The sequence below is a fragment of the Ylistrum balloti genome, unplaced genomic scaffold (genome assembly GCF_031769215.1).
Source record: "Ylistrum balloti isolate Yb309-2 unplaced genomic scaffold, AGI_CSIRO_Ybal_v1 Utg370100, whole genome shotgun sequence".
NCBI lineage: Eukaryota > Metazoa > Mollusca > Bivalvia > Pectinida > Pectinidae > Ylistrum > Ylistrum balloti.
Genome location: NW_026782127.1, coordinates 499805 through 520660, shown reverse-complemented (window position 1 = coordinate 520660; position 20856 = coordinate 499805). Strand labels below are relative to the sequence as shown.

The window sequence follows — 20856 nt, the reverse complement described above, 5'->3', positions numbered from 1 at the left end:
CCTATTACGAGTAAACGATCAATATCTTTCATTATAAATAAAACGTCTTTATCTGCCCAATTGTTTTAGTTAAAATGATTAAAAAATAATCTTTTGATCACTGCGCCGTCCGTAACATCACAACATATTTCGATCTGATTTCCAACATTTTACTCTTTACAACATACCATATAATGGTCGGTGATGATAGTAACATGTGCTTTTACAGACAAATGGAGTTTAAATAATTGTTCGACATTAAATTATATATATATATACAGACAATTCGAAAACATAGATAATTGAATTCAAAATCCTAGGTATCTGTTAGTGCATTGATGCACTATTTATGAATTTCTGTACTGGCCTTTTTTATTATTAATTCTAAATAGTCGGAAAGAGAACTTTTCCGGATCTGCTTTGTTCGCCCAACCTTAAATTCCGATATTTGTCGAACATCCTGTATTTTGTGTATTGTTGGGAAATAGATTGAAACCCTTTCTCCGAATGATGGTTTAGCTATCCGCGTTAAGGAACTAGGCATTGTGGACGGGGTGACAGTTATACACCATAATATATATATATATATATAATGTTCAATAAGAATACTGCTCAGAACAATGTAGACTTACGTACTAGGTGTATGAGGTAGGTCGGAAAGGGGTCGGGGTGTTTGATTGATAGATTTAAATGGGAAAATTACCAAAAATTTGAGTTTTCCGTTGGATAGTTTCCATGTTTCCGGTTCGCGGATGCTTTCTCTTCACTTGTGGGCAATCAGTGCGTGGAAAATGGGAAGTTATATAGCGATGTTTTACATCAGATATCAGAATATGGTCACACGATTATTTCATTCCAAAATTTTATTATATACAAAGGAACTTTCCTTAGTCTGAAACAGAAAACTATTTGAGGGGATGAAAAGTTGGAAAGGCATTGGAAGACAAGAAAACAAAACCAACTGGTATTTATAACACTTAAAAAACACCAAGGTTGACTGTCCCAATATGCATTGGTGATATACAGGCTAGGGTCTTCCCATCACCAGGTCAAAGTCCTTACATACACATCGCTTGGCAGGTGATGCCCTAATTATTATATAAGTGCATAGATAAGCTTAATTTGCTTTAACGAATAAATAATGATTATTAACCTTAAGTCACAATCATATTCTCACTCCTTTTTAACTCTGAATCTGTGATAGTCGACAATAAGTCCATATTTGTAAATAAGCCCTTCCATATTTGGTGTTATTGCTGTTAAGCTTACATTGTTGTTCTGTGTCCAAACTCGTCAATGTACAGGACTCCTGGGTTAATTTCACCGGATAAAAATCATGCAATGTGATCCGTAGGTCTACAGTCTAAAACACATGTTTAATTCGTTAATATCATACGGTTAAAACGAAGCCATTTAGATATATTTTAGATTGTCCAATATTTCCTATTGACACTTGCGCCTGTTTTTAAATTTGAATATAAGTAGATACCAACTGCAATAGGCAAGTATTAATGACTTATATCAAGTCCTTTAGTAACTGGAACACCGATGAAATTGAAGTAATAATGGTAATTTGTTAGTAAACCCTTTTTATACATGAATATGTATTTAAATTTTGAATACTACTGTAGGAAACAAAAACAACAAGAAAATACTAACATGTGAACATAATCATAATCCAAACCCAGGTTCATTGAAACCAAGGCAAAATATGAACAAAGGTAAATCGATACGGAGACTCCCGAAACAATACAAGGAGAATAAGACCAGGTGTTCCGGAAGATTAAGCGTCTTCTGCTTCATCGACAACACCTGCCATGTAAATCTTGATCAAATGATTCTCAAATGAGAAGAAAGTATATGGTAACGGAACCAGCAAACTAACGAGCATCAAACACGCCCAGCTTCATAGCGCAAATAGAAATATTTCTCAACGAGATCATCATAAATATGGTAACAATATAATATGTACATTTAAGATTATTTTAAACAATCTTATTCTGAACCAGAAAGAATGACTTCTGTTACACAGTATCCTTCTTAAAGACATCGGTGGTTGGCTATTTATCTTTCTGTTTCTGTCGATGCTTTTTTCATTTTTGTTATCATTTCTTTTCCATACCACAAATTGAAAGCATGTGACGTCATTTCTTTATAATTCTAGGTATGACATTATGCGAGATCGTAAGTAAGACAGGTCCTTAACAACATGCATCTAGGTATCTATTCTTTATTCATTTTTGTTTATTGATTTATTGTTCTATTTCTATTCTCTATTTAGTCAATGAAATGAACTGACCTTTCACCCCTTATGACGTTTACAATGTGACCGGAAAAAAACTAAGTTGTGTACATGGCACATCAGACCGAGTACGTGTATAAGTGCATAAACCTGTGTATAAGTTACATGGCTTTTCAAAAAATGACAAGCTAATAAATAATACAGGTCTTCATATCAAGTCAGCGATACGGTGTCTGCTTGCAAAAATTTGTCATTTATATCGACCATAAATGCCAGGTAATAATTCAGTGCTTAAAGATTTACACTTATAGTACCCTCAATTCCCTTTTTTGATAAAAAGATGTAAACAAAATAATGTACTAAGTAAAATAATAGTCAATATAAATTCATAATTGTATATCTATACATAAATTTGTAAAAGTATGAATATAATATAAATTCATTATTGTAATATAAATTCATATAATTGTATATCTATACATTAATTTATATTAGTATGAATATGATATAATTGTATATCTATACATTAATTTATATTAGTATGAATATGATATAATTGTATATCTATACATTAATTTATATTAGTATGAATATAATATAAATTCATTATTGTATATCTATACATTAATTTATATTAGTATGAATATAATATAAATTCATAATTGTATATCTATACATAAATTTGTAAAAGTATGAATATGATATAAATTCATAATTGTATGTTTATACATTAATTTATATTAGTATGCGACGTGGTGTACATAAATTATATTGAAGCACATGCTCCGCCCCCTCCCCCGCCCCCCAAAAAACAACTATATTCATTACCAAATTAAATTCTAAACGAGGTAATTAGAGATGTTGTCTGACTGTTATGAAGTAATTCAAAATGTATTTAATCAATGGAAAATCAAACTGTGTGAGACGGATTTCTTTTGGTACCATACCTCCCATATTTAACTCCAATTTATATATTTATTTATCTATTTGATGAGCATCAGACGATTTGATTTCTCTTGTCCTTATTTACACACATTGGCTATCGCATTCTCAGATAAATCATCCGTAAAATCGGAGAAATAAGAAACGAATGCTTCATCAATAACTAAATATAGCATCAAACTTCAAACACTATATTTATATGACACATTCAAAATTGTATCTTGTTAAAAAGAAGTTCTATCAAATTAAAGTTCAATAGAACGTGAGAATGCAATAAAATGTGTGATTTCAACGAAATAAGTGAGGAGGAAAACGTGATTAAAATATCTAAGATTCGTTAGGCCTTTAATTCTGCACTAATTAACACGAACATTTCATAGATTGGAGTGTCATGACACCAATAAATTCGTTAAATATTAGGTATTGTGTGTACATTATATAAACACGGACTTCATGATATATCTAAATATTGATCTTGATGAAATTTAATAAACGAGTTTAATGCTTTGATTTTTCAGGAGCCTGTTTGCAAGTAAAATTTTAAATCATTTCGATATTTTACGGAAGACACGAGTTTGAGATTCTATTTATCATATAAATCTTATTTCTAAAAAATAAGCGAAACCTAGAATTACTCTTAAACCACGGAGTCAAAATTTAATACATATTACATATAACACGGATTCATTAACTATGCCCCATCATATGGTCCTATCTGGGCCATTTTTCCTGGTTATACAACCTCGTTCTAGATATTCGCTTATCTGATGTACTGAACAACATTGTTGCATAACGATCCCCCAAACTGAATCACACAGATAATCCGAATTATTCACAAATTCTATGAATCACGCTGTCAGACAATGAAAACACATCGGTAACAATTTGACCTGGTTTCTATGAGGCGATCTGTCTTCAAACATGTGACCTTGCCTTGTTGTTTACTACTACTCAACCACGTATATAATGTGCGTCATCACAGGGAATATTCCAGTGTGTCTCCCTCTAAAAATAGATTGTGACTCATAATCAACCAATCAGTGATGTTGTTTTTGTATGGCTTCGGCACACTGTCGAATACACAGTTGAGTTCGTGAATTGCACAAATAGTTGTTAGACAAAATGGCTGTTTTTCGTAGTCACAACGAAATCGGATGACTGGTGAAAACAAAAGCGATTTTAAGGAAGACTTGTCAAATTCGACTGCTGATCAGAAAGAGAAGGTAAGCTTGAATTGGAATAACCAGATTATTTTGTTAGGTGAAAACCAGGACAGGAAGCTTTTCTAGTAAACAGCTGATCCGTCAGTTTAGATGTGAAGGGTGTTGGGGTTCTAGGAAACATTTCCACTTGTGTCTGTTTCTTGGGATCATTCCTAACCATGATTAACCACATATATTTTTGGATTAAGTTCCCACATCGATTGATCAGTACCCATTCAACTCGACTGACATGTACAGAAGTACTTTCGAATTATCCATTTTGTATGGTTTGTTTACGTAAGAATAACGACTGTTACTATTAATAGTACTAGGACTACATAGTATGTACGTTCCTCTACAGACGGTAGTCAGCTACTCATTAATTTGTACATTCAGCTGGTATCCTGTGAACTGTGGTGCACTTAAATATATTAACATAGGAGGTTAAAACCACACTAATTGACCGTACGTACACATCAGTAGTACATTGTATTCAAATTGAATAGATGTATAACATGGTTGTTTGTTTATTGGGTCAGTGTTATTTTAAGGAGGGATCACTTTTAGTAGTTACACAACCATGTCGGTACATACCAATTCGTTTCTCAGCTTCCTTAGAAACACTAACTGCCACGGAGCATCTTGTCATGCACCTCAGATCTTCACCTGATGTTATTAATGTCTTTATAAAAGTGGACACCCGTATTTAAAATGAAAGCTGTTGAAATTGACACATGTAATAATCGATACCTGATAAAATGGACACCTGCCACAATCAATACCTGTTATCCTGGGCACCTGTCATTATCTTATACCTGTTAGAATGGACACCTGTTGTAACCAGTACTTGTAAGATGATAGACACCTGCTTAAATCAATGATTTACACTGCAAATTTAATTCCTGCTTCTAACATTCCCCTCATATATGAGAAATTTTGTTAAAAGATGAAGACCACCCATCACACTTAAATGGTATTGATAGTTTTGAGTGTGTGTATTTGTGTTTAGACTATTTTGAGTGTGTATATTTGTGTTTAGACTATTTTGAGTGTGTATATTTGTGTTTAGACTATTAAGCTTTCCCTTGAAATTCATTCTCAGTTTTTGACTTTTTTTTTTAATAAATCTATACCCACATATTTACCAACAGACATTTTGTCTCCTCTCATCCTATTATACAATCTCATTTACTACTTTTTCTCAAACCTTTGAAGTTAATTAGATCCACCTACAGTTATTCTTAAAGTCTATATACTGGAAGACAGCAATATGAAATATATATAAAAAATAGAAAAAAAAATTTTTTTAATGAATATGTTAATATTAATTATCAAATAATGTTATTTTTTCAAATCTTTCAACATTTGCTTTTTAAGATTTAATGATTGATTGGCGTTGCTATCCCTAATTATCAGTTTTACCCAATGACCATAAAACTTAAATTTTTCTCTAAATTTGATTGGACACTGATCTCTTGATCTAAGTAATTTGGGGAATATGTGTCACACATTGCAGGAAGTTGAAGTACCACGGTAATTGTAGATGTTGACCTATGTATCTGTGTTAAATTGATCCCCACATATGTATTTACCTGGAAAATAGCCATGAGGATGTACTCCTTGTACCCTGTGACTTTGTGTAGGCAGTTAATTGGCTAAATAAAACCATTTTTATATATTTTGTACTGTCAACATAAGGTCAGTAAAGTATATATGAATCATTATATAGTTATTTATAATTTCCAAAGCTATAAAAAATTATCAATATATATAAATGATTTTTTGTTCTACTTAACAATAAGTTTGAAACATGGTTTGATTGAATAAGGATGACAGCAGAACTGGGTCATGCCAAAGTTAGTTTCATTCAAGGTATTTAAGCATTTATTTATTTATAATATTTATAATCAATGAAACAATGAACATAATTAGCTTAATGTTTTGAGGTCAAAGGCCATCTTTATACAATTACTTTATTAGGTATCACATGGTTATCCTATTATGGTGGTAAAATGTCATATTTATATTATTCTTCGAGTTGTAAGAAATTTTGAAAGTAATCATTTCTGATATTTAGAATAAATTATGATGAATTATGATTTGAATTTCAAACTCCATTAATGGTAAATGCTACGTTAGGTAGTATTTTCCTTCATTGTGAATACACTTAGATTGCACAACTCTAGTAAACTTGATATTTTATCCTGTAATAAGCCCATGCCAGGTAATAAGCACACCCATATTTATTGCTCTTAATGAGAATTGCCATTAGATTTTATTTCATTGTCTTGTAATAAGCCCACCTCTTGACTCTTGGTTAATCACAGGGAGATATTTAACAATGTTTAACCTTTAAATAAATATAGTCAACAGTGTTATTTAGTTGTTAAGAATGTCAAACAAAACATTGCTTATTTAGCGTCTGATTTTTCTTGTAATAAGCCCACTGCCCTGTTTGAGTTGGAGATCATGTGTTGGCTCCTATATCATAAAATTATTACCAAAGAAATAGTATAAGCTTTAGTAAATGTGACACGAAAAAGTTACCATAGACAATGACAATATATTTTTGGTAAGATTTGAATTATTTTACAAGGAAATAGATAATTGGAGATCAAGTTTATTTATGTCACGCTATGGCTGATCAGTAAGTATTTGTACACATTTGATACAAGTACTTTAGATGTGGGACACACAGAAAGCAGATTGATAAGTTGTGATACCTAGTATGAATCAATTAAGATGGATATGTTTGTAATATAGATATTGTATTTCCAGCTAATTCTGTTTACTTGTTCTTAAAGCATACCTTGTTTGGATAGTTGGAACATTTCATATAAAAATCATTAAATTCGAAGTTTTAATACAAAACAGTTGATGTTGGAGTAAATCATCAACAAGGTTTCGTCTTTCTGTCTGTCTGTCCTTCCGTCTGTCCGGATCCTGCTTGATTAACGGGGAATTCTGCACATATTTGATGAAGCCACTGTGACCTAATTGACAGATTTCTTTGATCACACCTTGGGAAATCTTTCTGTGCATTACCTTATGAAGGAATGATAAAATTTTTAGGAAACTTGATTTGCAGACGTAAACTTAGACCTTAAATCCTTGCTCGGGTTTGATTATTGGCAAATTCTATTCATATATATCTTGATGATTATCTCCCTTTTCTTTCTGAATGAAGTTCTAAGATAACTCTCTGAGAACTTGGTCATGTGCAAAAACATATATACAGTAGTTTAATGGTGGCAGCTGATAAAGCATGATAACTGGTTTTCACAGAATCTGAAAGAACTTTGTCGAAGTTGTGGAAACACATGTTTATCCAGGAACAAAAGGGTGTGTCAAACTATTCTTATAATGATTTATGTGAATGATGAAAACATCTCAGCCACGTTTAATTAACAAAGATAACAAAGTGAAAAATATATACATATATTAATGCATTTTTCAAGACACAGTTTCAGATCATTAGCAAGTCTGCATTATCTGTTATTTCAGCTTCAATCATGGAAAAACAGAAGACTAACTTTCATTTTGCTTCTAAGAAATGTCAGCTATATATAGGCCTCACCTAACACTATAAACCAAAGCAAATATAAAGATGAGGCATTTGTAAATGTTGATTCTGTCTGTAAACTGAAGTTGCTTGGATGTAAGTTTGGTTAGACATTTTGTCATTATACATGAAGAATGATGTTTTTTGGGGAAAATATGTAGGAGGTAAGGATTTTTTTCAGAAATAATGGTTTTAATATATTGAGGGAAAAAACCAACATATTTTTACATATTATACATTATGAAATAACTTCATTTCAGTTTTGTTCACTTTTTTAGGTAAAACTTTAATTATTTTAAATGTAAGTAATTTATTGTCAGCACAAATTTTATTTTTGTGGAGTCACTGGTCACAGGCACCTGAGTATTTGGATAACCTACATACATGGGTATTATGGTTGGACATTTAAACACCTAATATTAGTTCTATAAAATACATTTAAGGTTTTTTTTCTTAGATTTCGAGTAGCAGTCAGGATAAGGTCCTCCCACCCACTTCCCTAATAGTCCTTACAAATCTCAACACATTTTTTCAAATCATTAGGGTGGGTGGATGGCGCTGTGGTAACGCACTTGCCTGTCACCTAGCCATCTTGGGTCCAATTCCAGGAATCAGCACTGTAATACTCTTGCAGGTCTTGGTGTAGTTAAAAATTTTGTCAGTTCTTTTTTTTTTTGTTCAGAATTTTTTATTTTACATTAAGCTTAGGAAAAACAATAATTTAGTACTCATGTTCAGGTCTTATAAGACCACATTTGGAGTCAAGACCAGAACACCTAATATTAGCCATTGTTATGTTTTTGCCTTTGAAAATTATAAACTAAGATATATAATCATATAATCCTTCCGACATTATAGTGAAAATCAAATACTGGTAAAAAGTATTATATTGTAGTGAAGAGGTTTAATAAGGACCCTGGTGTTAATATTGTGTGAATTATTCACAATTTTTTTTCCCTTTAACAGGAAGAGGAAAGCAAGATGTCAGGTGATAGATCAGGGCGGAGATCTGGTCGTCGCCCAGGGAGAAGACCTGCAAAGGTTGATGTGAAGGCAAAGCTGGAACGCAGTCGACAGAGTGCCAGGGAATGTCGGGCCAGGAAGAAATTACGTTACCAATATCTTGAAGATTTAGTGAGCAGTAGGGAACAAGCTATTTTCAGACTCCGAGATGAACTTGAATTGGTGAGTAAATAATTTTGGAATTTCAGGTTAAAAGTATTTAACTGGTTATAATACCTGATGCTGACTGGACAACAAGCTGTAGGATCAAGCAAAGAAGAGATAAGATACCGACAACCTCAAGGAGCTACAAGGAGCTGCGTGTAACAAGCTTAAACCTTTTCCATGGAAATAACTTCTCACTATTAATCACAAACGTTTAGACAAAAAACATCTCTTCAATATATAGTTTTCACAAAATTGAAGTGATTGAATACACAGGGGAGAGATTGTGTCAACCTTATTGGAGTTCTGCTGCTTTACATTTGATATATCACACTTCATGCGGACAAAATTATCATACATATATGCACATCATATCAAATATAATATTCTTCAATTCTTTTAAAATAATTCAAATTTTATCAAAGAAAATTACAGACATTTCTTATTTTTGTAGTTAATTGCCATTCAAAAAATGAATGTTTTGTTTTAATGTTAATTTCTTTAAAATATAGATAAAACACAGGTATATTTAGCAGTATTGTTTTTTCGACTCCTCTGCCTTCATTTTTGCTTCCTCGATTGAAAAATTTTGAAGGAAAGATTTCTTTTTAATCCTTAGTTGATCTGATGGAAAAAAGTCTAAATTGGGTTCAATCAAATTGAACATTATATTTGATGTTTTGTTTAAAGTCCAACTAAAATAGACTCACAAAATAATTATTAGAACAACAAAACATATATAAAGAGTCTTTATGTAAGTGAATATATTTGGCAACACCAACAAAACTGATGTTAACACTTCCTTAAACATAGGTCTGACAACCTTTCCTGGAAATGGGAGTGAGCTGTTATGCTATTCTATCTGTTGTTAGGTTGTTCCTTCAGTGTGCCTAACATCTAATGAAGGACAATTTTACATTCTTTTAAAACAGTGTCAATAAAAAAAATAAGTGTCAAAATGTAAATACAAGAAATAAGTTTTCCCTTTTGTTGATTACTGGTGTTTAAAGTGCATTCCTTTTTCTGATATTCATGGATAATCTCATCATGTAAAATATCAGTAAAAATGATTTATTTTACACACCAATGAAAAAAAAACAGAAAGAAATTACAACTAGTGAACACCAAACGATGAAATAAAAATTTGGTAGTAAAATCAATACAACAAGAACAAAATACAAAGGAAAGACTTGGTGGACAGCCTCAAATGCAAAAAGACCCCACTTGTATAAAACATCTCAACTTGAGATTTCCTCAAGTCGAGATTTTCCTCAGCTAATATCTCCTTGAAAATATCTTGTATGAAAATTCCTCAAGGAATTTCAGGACATTCTAGCCGATGCCTTCCTCCTGTTCCTTGAGAAAATTTTATACAAGCCATTTTTGCGGAGATATCAGCTGAGGAAAATCTCGACTTGAGAAAATCTCAAGTTGAGATGTTTTATACAAGTGGGGCCAGGGCCCTTATTCATGGATCCTTACTCAAGCTCAAATAAGTATTTTGTGCTCAGACTCAAAGATATTTGGTGATAACACTGGTAATGGGATTAGTATTTTTTCAATGATTTCAAGAAATTTCTGAAAGACTTACAATGAGGTATTATTTTCAATGTTAATTTTTTCTTTGAAACTGTTATTTCATTATTGAAGTTTAGATAAAGTTTGGTTGAGCCCAGATTTCATGCTCGAGTATGAGAATGATTTCATGAAAGTACGTACACTCTCCTTCATCAATGACACCAAACATTTGAATCATGATAATAATGTCAAGTTGTAAATCTTAAGATTCAAGATATATAGCAATGAAACAAGACCATGCATACTGAAAAGTGTTTAACACATCTTTCTTAATACATTGTAAATAAGAAAAAAATGAAGAGATTATATGAAAACAACTTTTTGGTTAACAAAGTTATTTAATATTTAAGGTCTCGCATTTTGATCAGTAAATTATAGCCGATTCAATGGTTAATCTAAAATACAATCTGGCAACAGAGCCAAGCTAGTCAGACTGTCTACTTAACATCTTACCCTATCAAAAGTCTGGTCAACAGATAGCAAAGTCTAAGAAGACTTTCTGACACATTTAGAAAGAATTGATAAGAGATAAAGGAGATAATAGAGGCCAGTATACATAGTGTAGCACAGAAGAGAGGTACATATATGCTGCGGATTGTTTTGTATTTCTGAAGTATTTCCATACATTAAAATATTTACACAAAAACATGTATACTGAATGACATATTTAGCTGCACCATAGACTCTCCTCGCTATGGGTCCAAATCAAGTCAGTAATAAATGAGAAAAAATCTCCGGTGATTGAAAACATGTTAAAACTGCACTTCTACAAAATTTAACAAATTTGATTGTATAAAGGACACTAGAGGATTTAGTTATTTCTATACAATGAAAAAAAATGTGATTGATAAGCATTTTACATAAAGGAAGGAAAAAAAAAATAGAAAAGAATCGCAATAATAATTCACTTGTAAGAGATGATATAAAAACAACAAAGAGGGCCTAGAAAAATTATACATATTGTTGTAGGAATATGAAAGATTCATTTTGTAGATTGAATGATAGAATTTTTAATGTTAGTGGAACCTAACAATCAATTACAGCTTATTACATCAATATTAGAAATTCCTGGGCCTTTCTGAGTTTTATGAAAAATGCTGGTTTCATTGTCGAAATCCAAATTATGAAAAACTCAAAAAAAGTATTTTTTCCTGTTTCCTGCAATTTAACTGCACCTAAAACAATTTGAATCATTGGCGATTAGAAAAAAGGTGAAACATATAACCCAACCTCCACATATCTAAAATATTTGTTGTCAAAAGTGGAAAAAATAAATGGATGATTGAAAAACCTTCCTAATCATCAACACAACTGCAAATCACACCTACAACCCCCATTGTATTAATAAGGAAACAATTTATAACGCTACGCCCACATACCTGACACTGCCGTCTTCTTATATATATATGTATACAGTATTAGGGTAGTCAATCCTAACAAAATTGATTACATTTGAATCACATATCGGATAGTAAAGAAAAAAAATACCCTACTCAAACAAGGACTTCGATCCCAGGCAGGCAAGTGCACCCGCGATAACACAGCCACCCCCGCAAATCAGGTCACTTGAGTACACTAACATGTTTTGGCCAACCTTTTACACACAAGAGATCGTAGTAATACTACTCGCACGTGTATGTCAAGCCCCTACGGGTTGCGGTATCACAGGTGTCCATACCCACTCGTATTTTTTATAACTCATCCGAAGGTAAATAAATGCCCTTGATTAATACTAAATCTTCGCCAGCAGAAACAGGACGGACGATGTTCAGAGAAGCGTAAAATTTCAACCGATAGAAAAAAACCCAGCACATTTTCGAACGAATTTAGAATAAGGTACATGTACAATAGAGAGGAGTTATACAACAGCGATAAGTTGTTGTTTGGCGTGTAGAGGAATAGAACTATTTTAATTCCTTTTTCTCTAATCATAACAGACAACCGATCCATTTGAAATGAAACTTCGTGACAAACCTTTATCAAAATGAACTGAAAATGTTTGCAGGTATATTAAAGAGAAATCAGTGTTGGATCACAAATATGTATCAATCTGAATGTTCAGAAAAAAAATGTTTTAGAAATGACGTGAGCTATAATTTGATTTGAATTAATCGCCCTTATTAGCTAGATATTATCAAAATATTTACGAATATGTTTCTAGGTTAATTAACATAGAAAGCGAAAACAAATCCAATTGGCGTCATTTAAAACAAAATTTGATTTATAAAATGACGCTGGAAATGATAATAATATTCGGAAAGACTAGCAGACATCGGTTTTTGTGAAAATGTGCACTGAATTTAATTGATATGAAGTGATATATTTATTAATGTCTTGTATCATGAATCACTACATTGTATTTATCATTTGCATATATTTATACGAGTGATTGACGACGTGACCTTCGTGTACCAGACAAGGTTTCCTCTCTTCCAAACATCAGACTTGTTGAAGATTTAAGTGTTAAATGTCTTTATTTAGCGGTTAAATTGCCCGGATGTCTGATTTTGAAGAGAAGACGAAACCCGACCTAATAACAATGCATACCAAAAGATACACAAAAGAATAGCGCCTGACTGTTAATGCTGCGTCCGGTATACACTGAATTTAGAACAAAACAGAAACTGTACGCGAGAAATCATAACGGCCACAAAACACTAGATAGATTACAGATGCTTATGGACTTGAATGCGACTTTTTTATTAGATATAAAAGGTAAATACGTGGGTTGTTATTTTTTGCGGCGTATGAAATTAAGCATCTTGACTTCACAAAATATTTACTCTCCATTAATTTACCATATTTCATAATGCAATAATAACATTTATGTCCACATTTATATAGAAAATGAGGAGGAGAGGAGGGGATGGGAAGGGGGTGGTGGTGTTTAGTTAACCTGATATTTTGGCAAGGACAAGTACATGGCTGTGTGGTAGAAAAACATTATCAGAACATCTTCAACAAACGTTATCAAGAGAAGCAATATAATGAATAGTGTCCTACAAAAAACACGTACTTGACTGTTACATAACAGCGGAAGTGTTTAATACAGAGGTAACTACTACAAAATCATATAGTACGGCAGATGACTGTGGTAAACCGCAGCATTTTAAACATTGATAAACGGTGTTAATGTTAGCGTGCCAGGCAGCGTGTGTAGGCCATTTAAATTAACTCCATACGTCATATTTAACATACAAGATAAGACAAGAAAAAATCCGTTCATGTATTTGAAAAGTGCCATTTGTTTCGTTCAGTTGTGGGTCGTAGTTGTAACAATAAATCGTTCGACATCAGAAAAAATATACATACAGATGCGTGGCAACCAAAACATTGGGAACCGGACTTTGCTGTTTCTGTATAGCACGTGAAATGATAAAAAATGATATTACATAAATGGAACATAGAATAGTAAGTATCAGGTACCAGCTGAAACGAGTTTACCATATATGGAAATAAAATCGGCCCTTCATCACACGATGACAAAGACTCCGCTTTGTGGAGATTTTGGAAAGTTTGATAAATTTCCAGAGGACGTTGACATTTTTGAAAGGACAATCAACTACATTCTGAAAGTGCTTATCCTTTGATAACAAACATTATTTAGATTCTTGATAATCCAAATTTGGTAATGTTTCACAATTCTAAGATGTAAATAACGATTATTTTTGTAAAATGAAAAAAAAAAATCTATCGATGAAATACGGGAAGTGATGGTCTAGATAAACGTATGTTTCTTTCACGCTTTTACCGTAGGTATTTATGTTAAGATTAAAGTTGCAGGAAGGCGTGATTGCCTGACGCATGTGAAGTTGCTGAACATTCCCAGTCTGATACGATTTCTTTAATGGCAAAACTTTCCAGGAAGAAATCACCTCAGTACGAATAGATCTTACATCTAGAAGTGTATTCTTTTTTCTTAAGACAAGAACACGATTTGATTACCAAAGTATTTGTAAGAAATTAACATATCATGAAACTTTCGACAGATTGGGATTTAAAGTGTGATTCAGAATTTAATCAAAAGACACGGAAGTGATTTACTGCTTAGGTGAGGTAGACTCTACATCATATGAACTTTAATTAATTTTCCTGACTTTTTAAAATTTTATCTTCCATTACTAATTTAGTGTAATGGCGTAAGTGTATTATTGTGTTTTCATGATAACATCAAATAGCACAACAATAGTTCTGTCTCGAAATCGATAAACTGATGGGAGATAGGAACAGAAAGTTCACTCGGATAAAATAAACGTGTGAAAAAGGGCAAAAGACAAGCAGCAAACGTCCCTCACCTGAGTTAAAGTACATAATTACTTAAACATTTCAAATTAGTTGATGTTAATTATTGATATACAAGTATAAAGAGATTTTTGGATGGTACAACAGTTATAGAAGACATCTATTAAAGATAAATACTGAAAGTGATAATGCTATTGGAAATGTAAACGATGCGCACGCTCCCACCGGGAAAATATGTTCCGGTTCTTCAATCCCCGTTATGAATCAAGTAGAGAAAGCTGATGACACATAGATCGCCTACGTTTGCTTTAACCTCGGGAGGGGACGTCTACACAATCAAATTATAATAGAAAAGGGTAGTTTTGTGTTCGGTTTGTACTAAGGTGAAAAAAGGTCATTCACTAAAGTATATTCTCTCTTGTGGGTAGTAGGATGTTATCCACGAGGAAGTAATTAATCACTGATTGGCTCAAATTTGCTTAACGTTGTACCATTCAACATGTAGAATCTTAGGGGATTCAGATTGTGACTCAATTTAAACACACATTTCGTCCATAATATTTTATTCTTAAGTGAAGAAATAGAATGAAACAAACAATCGTGATTTCCTTGTGAGATCATTTGGAGATGTTTTCTTATAAGGTATTCATTGGAACCTAAACTCAAAGAAGAGATGGTTTCGAAGAACAACGAACTCTGAAGAACGTCTGAAACACAGAAATTATACATAATGTTTACAGGTAAATGCCTAACTTTGTCTTCATTGATTTCGAAGATTAAAAACTACGTCACACTTACATAATGTACCTTAACGGTTAATGAACAATAACAACAGGTTTATCGCTCGTAATTGATAAAACACAAAGAGGAGTTGGACGAAGAAAAAAATCATGCCTTAAATTCCCGCCAAAAAGGAAGCACAACGCGCCTTCGATAATTATATTACTTGCCAGGCCTTGTTAGTACTATATGACACTTCCGTAATAAACTGTTTTGTAAAGATAGTTTTAGTGTTATTTTTAATTGAGTATTGAGTGAAGGTGATGATCATTATACACTTGGTTCCAGCAAAAATCGTCGAAAAAATATACTTTGTGTAATAACATTGAAATCTGATGTTGGTACAAATCGATTTTTGGGTGGGAAGGTTTATCGTGGTTGCTGTTCATAAAAAGTTATTTTGAATAAAGTACTTTTTTCCTGGTTGGTTGTTTCTTATTCATAACACAATGAAATTAAAATGTAAGAAGGAATTTATTGCTTTCGTTATCAAGGCAGATTCAGTTCATAGAACGAAATGTTGTTTGTGTGAATATTGCGTCCGTGTCAGTCCGTACTGGTATAAATTTCCCTGAAGTATTGTAAACAGTTAGAAGGTTGGTATTTAAAGCATTGAATTCAACACACAAAATTTACTTCCTCGGATGATGAAAATGTTTTCTAAGAAAACAGATAATAAATTTGAGGACCTATATGATTGGAGATGGAACAGAAAAACGTGTGTCACCTTTATGACCTATGTCGTGACATACCTTTTATAAAAATGTCTTTGAATAACCTATGTAATATTGGAATTTCATATCTGAAATCACACTTTAAATAAATTTATAGGTTAACATTTCCATCACAGAAATCATACTAATAAAGATATCAGAAATATCGCCGCGAAAATGACATTTTAATCTAATAATGAAAAAGGTTCTGTTGGCTTTGTGTTGTTGTTGTTTACTGATGTAAAATGTACATTTAATAAAAAAAAACTTTAGCTTATAAGTAAACCGACAACAATCGGCACAGTAGATCATATTAGAACAACGTTAATGGACTTTGTATTATCAAAGTAAATCAATATTGTGTTTATTTACGTATATAACTTTAACCAATCTTAATAAGAGAGCAATCATTTGATAATTTATATACAAACATCCCCTACTGACGTCATACATACATAAGTACAAACGAAGACCTGGAAACTGACACGACAGGAAACTTTTGACCATTGAGGAAATACGTCACAGAGGTAAAATAAAAAGTCAGTCAAGTACACTGGAACTTGACAACTATGTATGTTACATATGGTAAATTCGGTAAGGGGCCATACTTGTATTTTTTTCTCTTAAATGAAACATTGACAAGGATTAAGATGGAAGTATAGACAAGTCATTTAAACGCGATGATTTTCAAACGGTATGGAAATAAATTTTACAGTTACTTTGTTTTGGTGAAAGTTCATGATGTATAATTATCTTATACAAACATGTAATATCATTTATTTATAGTTTGAAAAAATCGCATTATTGAAGTTTTCATAGAATTTGTTTCTGAATATGCTCTAAAATTGAAATATTGTGCCAATTCTAAGATATCTTTCTTTATTGATACACTAATAACTTTAGCTCTTGAAATTACAGAGCAATATGAAGTTTAAGAAGTAAAATATGGAATCTCTTAAGAAATGAACAATTAACTTAATATATTGTCATTTTACATAGTGTAAGCAGTGGTGCATTCAACTGGACAGCGGAAAGATACCAGAAAATTTGGTAGAAAAACTAGCCGAGAGCAAGGAAAAACGGGAACAAAGGCGGAGCGGTTCCAGTTCGGAAGATCGGGACTCTCCACCGGGAAGTAGTACATCATCAGCGTACAGCAATGGGTCCCCAGACAACAATCAGGGATCACCACGAGGGGCCACTGGATTCGGAGACTGTACCTATACTAATCCCGTAGATATAAATGCCTATCAGAATGTATCTATCTCCGGAAGTATGATCCCAACCCTCGGTAATACCAGCGGAGGGAATATGTTCAGTCCTTGGAGAAGAGAGAGTCCGGTTCTGGTAATACCAGGAAGTCAAATTGGGAATACAGCTCCCTCTGCAACAAGTACGTCGTCATTTACTGGTCAAAGGTCGTCGATGCATTCTTTAACTAGTAAAAGACCATCATTTGCTTTGCATCCAGGATTGCCAAAATTCGATGCAATATCTCCTGTCGAGAGTTTTAGTGCTAACATTATGGACACTCATGGCAGAAATCCCGATGTTAATTTGACGAGGAGACATTCAGATCATGGCGCCTTCCATGTGGTGCAACGGGATAATCCTGTTCAAAATCCAGTGTCGTCACAAAACGCGCCGTCCATATCGTCACCGATGACGTCAGCTAATCGATCGATATTTACATCACAGACAGGCAGAGACTTTGTGTATGAGTACAACCAGAGAAAAAGGTCCTTAGAATATAACGTACTTCAAAAACCAGTACCACAGAGAAAAGATTCGGTAGAAATGACTGTTGGGGGCGATTTTCGGACAATGTTTCTAAACGACGAAATTCTCCATACAATTCCAGAAAATAGAGGAACAGATTCGCCTTGTCAAATCGTACCAAAAGTGGATAGTCCAAAAATACATCAAACTAACATTGCAGTTTCAGCCTGGAATCCAGAATCATTCGAAATACAAGAGTCTCTTACCTCTATGCTTGCTACTGGAGACATCTCTAATAAGCAGTATCCGATAGTCTTGACATCCGTTGAACCGAAAATGTCCGACACATATCTACCTGTGACGTCATCCAATTTTTCCATGGTTAATTTCACCTCCACAAACACGGACGAAGGTCGTGAAATGAAGAAACACGATCACAGCAGTGATAGCTCGGATGTACCGAATGACAGCATTTTACCTACTATTCTGGATGACTTTAATTTCTAAAGATAATGTCATGTTGAAGAGTGATAAATTTAACAGAATTTGTCCTTTAAAGGTAAAACACTCTGTTCGCACCTTACTTAACGTGATGTTAAATCCTACCATTAATGAAATATTTGTGGATGGCAATGAAAAAAACGTTATATTTAAATTAATATTCAATCTTTCAATATTTATGAGGAATTATTTAAAGTGTGGTCAGTATTTTTATTTGTTTTCATGGCTATTGGCTGTATTGTTTTAAAATTTTTATTTGTTATGTTATTAATTAATAACACGGTTTAATTTTGAGATCTAAGTCTGTTTCCCGTTCCTGTATAACTATATCTTATTTAATATATATTTTAAAATCTCATTTTGTCTTATTTTGAACCGTTTAACAAAGTTAACGTTGTTAAAAATCAAATAAGTTTCCTTCGTTTTTTCATTTTTTTATGTTGTCTAGTTTTTCACTCAGAAATGCAGAAGTAGCCGAAGAAAAGCATTATTTGTGCAATGGAATGTTATATTACTTATTTTCCTCTTTTGAAAGAAATGGTCTCTCTATTATGAAAGTGTAGCGTTGATTACAAACAAATCAAATATTTTCAAATATTTTTTTCTGATAGAGATAAGTTCGTTTTGGAAAGATTCATATGACAATTGGGTCTTTTTAAGGCGACAAACGGTATATCGTATACGTTACAAGTGTCGACTCGAAATAATAGTTTTTTGTTAATAATTCAAAAGAAAAGCTACATTACTGGATTCATGTCCGAAACGATTTTGTTAACGATTAGAAGTTGATATTGTCTTTAACATATATGTGGGCATTTTGTTGATTATTGATAACCTTAACTGTAGTTGCTGTAGGAAATAAGAGATGTTATCCTTACGATTTTTGTACGTTACATTTTTTATATTCGTAGTCTAGTCTAGGATTAATCATTGCTATGTATTTTATGTATATTTCCAGAATTAAATATTCCAAATTATTATAGGGCAAGTATTTTTTATCGTTAAATCATCTGTGTTGATATATTAGATGTAGATATTAAGAACTATGTAAGTTTTGCAATATTTTCCTCCATAGAATTATTCAAGTTAGGAACATGTGGTTATTCTTTTTCAAATCATTTAATGTTTTTTACAAGACTGTTCAAAAGACTGTATAGGTTAGTTTATATGTGCAATATTACTGTTCCGTAAGAACCGAGATGTGAAGTAAAATGATACTTTACGTAACCAGTATAACGGGACAAACGTAAAATTGTTAAAATCATGCAGATAATTATATGCATATGAATACCAAACTGATCTGTTTTTTGTTTAGTTTCGCTGTAAAACGGCTTATATATAAAACAAGAATACTAGAATAATGACCTATATTTTGTTAAAAAAAAAAGGTTAACATCTCAGTGTTGCTCCGAACACGAAACCGGTATGAATACATTGCGGGCACTCTTTAATTTTACTAGATGTTAAATAAATACATAGAAATATACCATAGATACTTTATTAACTATTAATGTGAAGAACATGAAATGGTTACCATAACTAATCTCATCAATTATTATATATTATTTTATGTACATTTTATAAAAAACAAAAACAAAAACAAAAAAACGAACAAAATAGGGGTAAACAGGGCAAGTTAAGACGTCTCTGCGGTGCAATAGATTTATCGGTAATATTTATCTCATTTTTATTACAAATATATAATCTTCTAGGCATCCTATATGATATTTTGTCCCGAGCGACTACTTTCTTTATTTCACTATTATTCTTTGAATTGTAAATCAAACTTTGTGTTTTTAAAACATATAACGACATATTAAAAATCATAGGTTAAAAAATTAACTATTTAAATGTCGAGTTCTCAAGATATATGAACAAGAAATTAAAATGCGTAGAATGTATTAGTACAGCTGCTATGTATGTATTCTGTTCTATGGAATTCGAATGTTATGTATCTACATAGACATAAAGCTAGTTTGAAAAGGTCTGTTGATATTTCTCGTGTTGTCGTCTTTGAGTTTTATTTTGAATTTCACATAGATCAGTATATATTCAATTATTAGGATATTATGATATTCTGACAAAAGCAGTATTAATTGTCTTTTATGAAAAAAGGGAATAATTTGATAGGCCAAAGTTAATCTTGAAATTGTACATGGTGATAGTTAGTGTTGTTCTTTCCTGGTTTGTATGTGAAAATGAAAGTGGTTGGTCTCTATCCAGTGAGCC

At 32.4% G+C, this 20856-nt stretch overlaps 1 protein-coding gene across 1 annotated transcript; it reads left to right on the top strand.

The window, feature by feature from the left end:
- The first annotated feature begins 4279 nt into the window (after window positions 1-4279).
- On the top strand, window positions 4280-18940 carry LOC132550021 (uncharacterized). Its single transcript, XM_060214019.1, has 3 exons — window positions 4280-4386; window positions 8894-9112; window positions 17407-18940. The coding sequence occupies exons 1-3, from the start codon at window positions 4318-4320 to the stop codon at window positions 18631-18633; spliced, it is 1515 nt and encodes a 504-aa protein (XP_060070002.1). The 5' UTR covers window positions 4280-4317; the 3' UTR covers window positions 18634-18940.
- Window positions 18941-20856: the final 1916 nt, after the last annotated feature.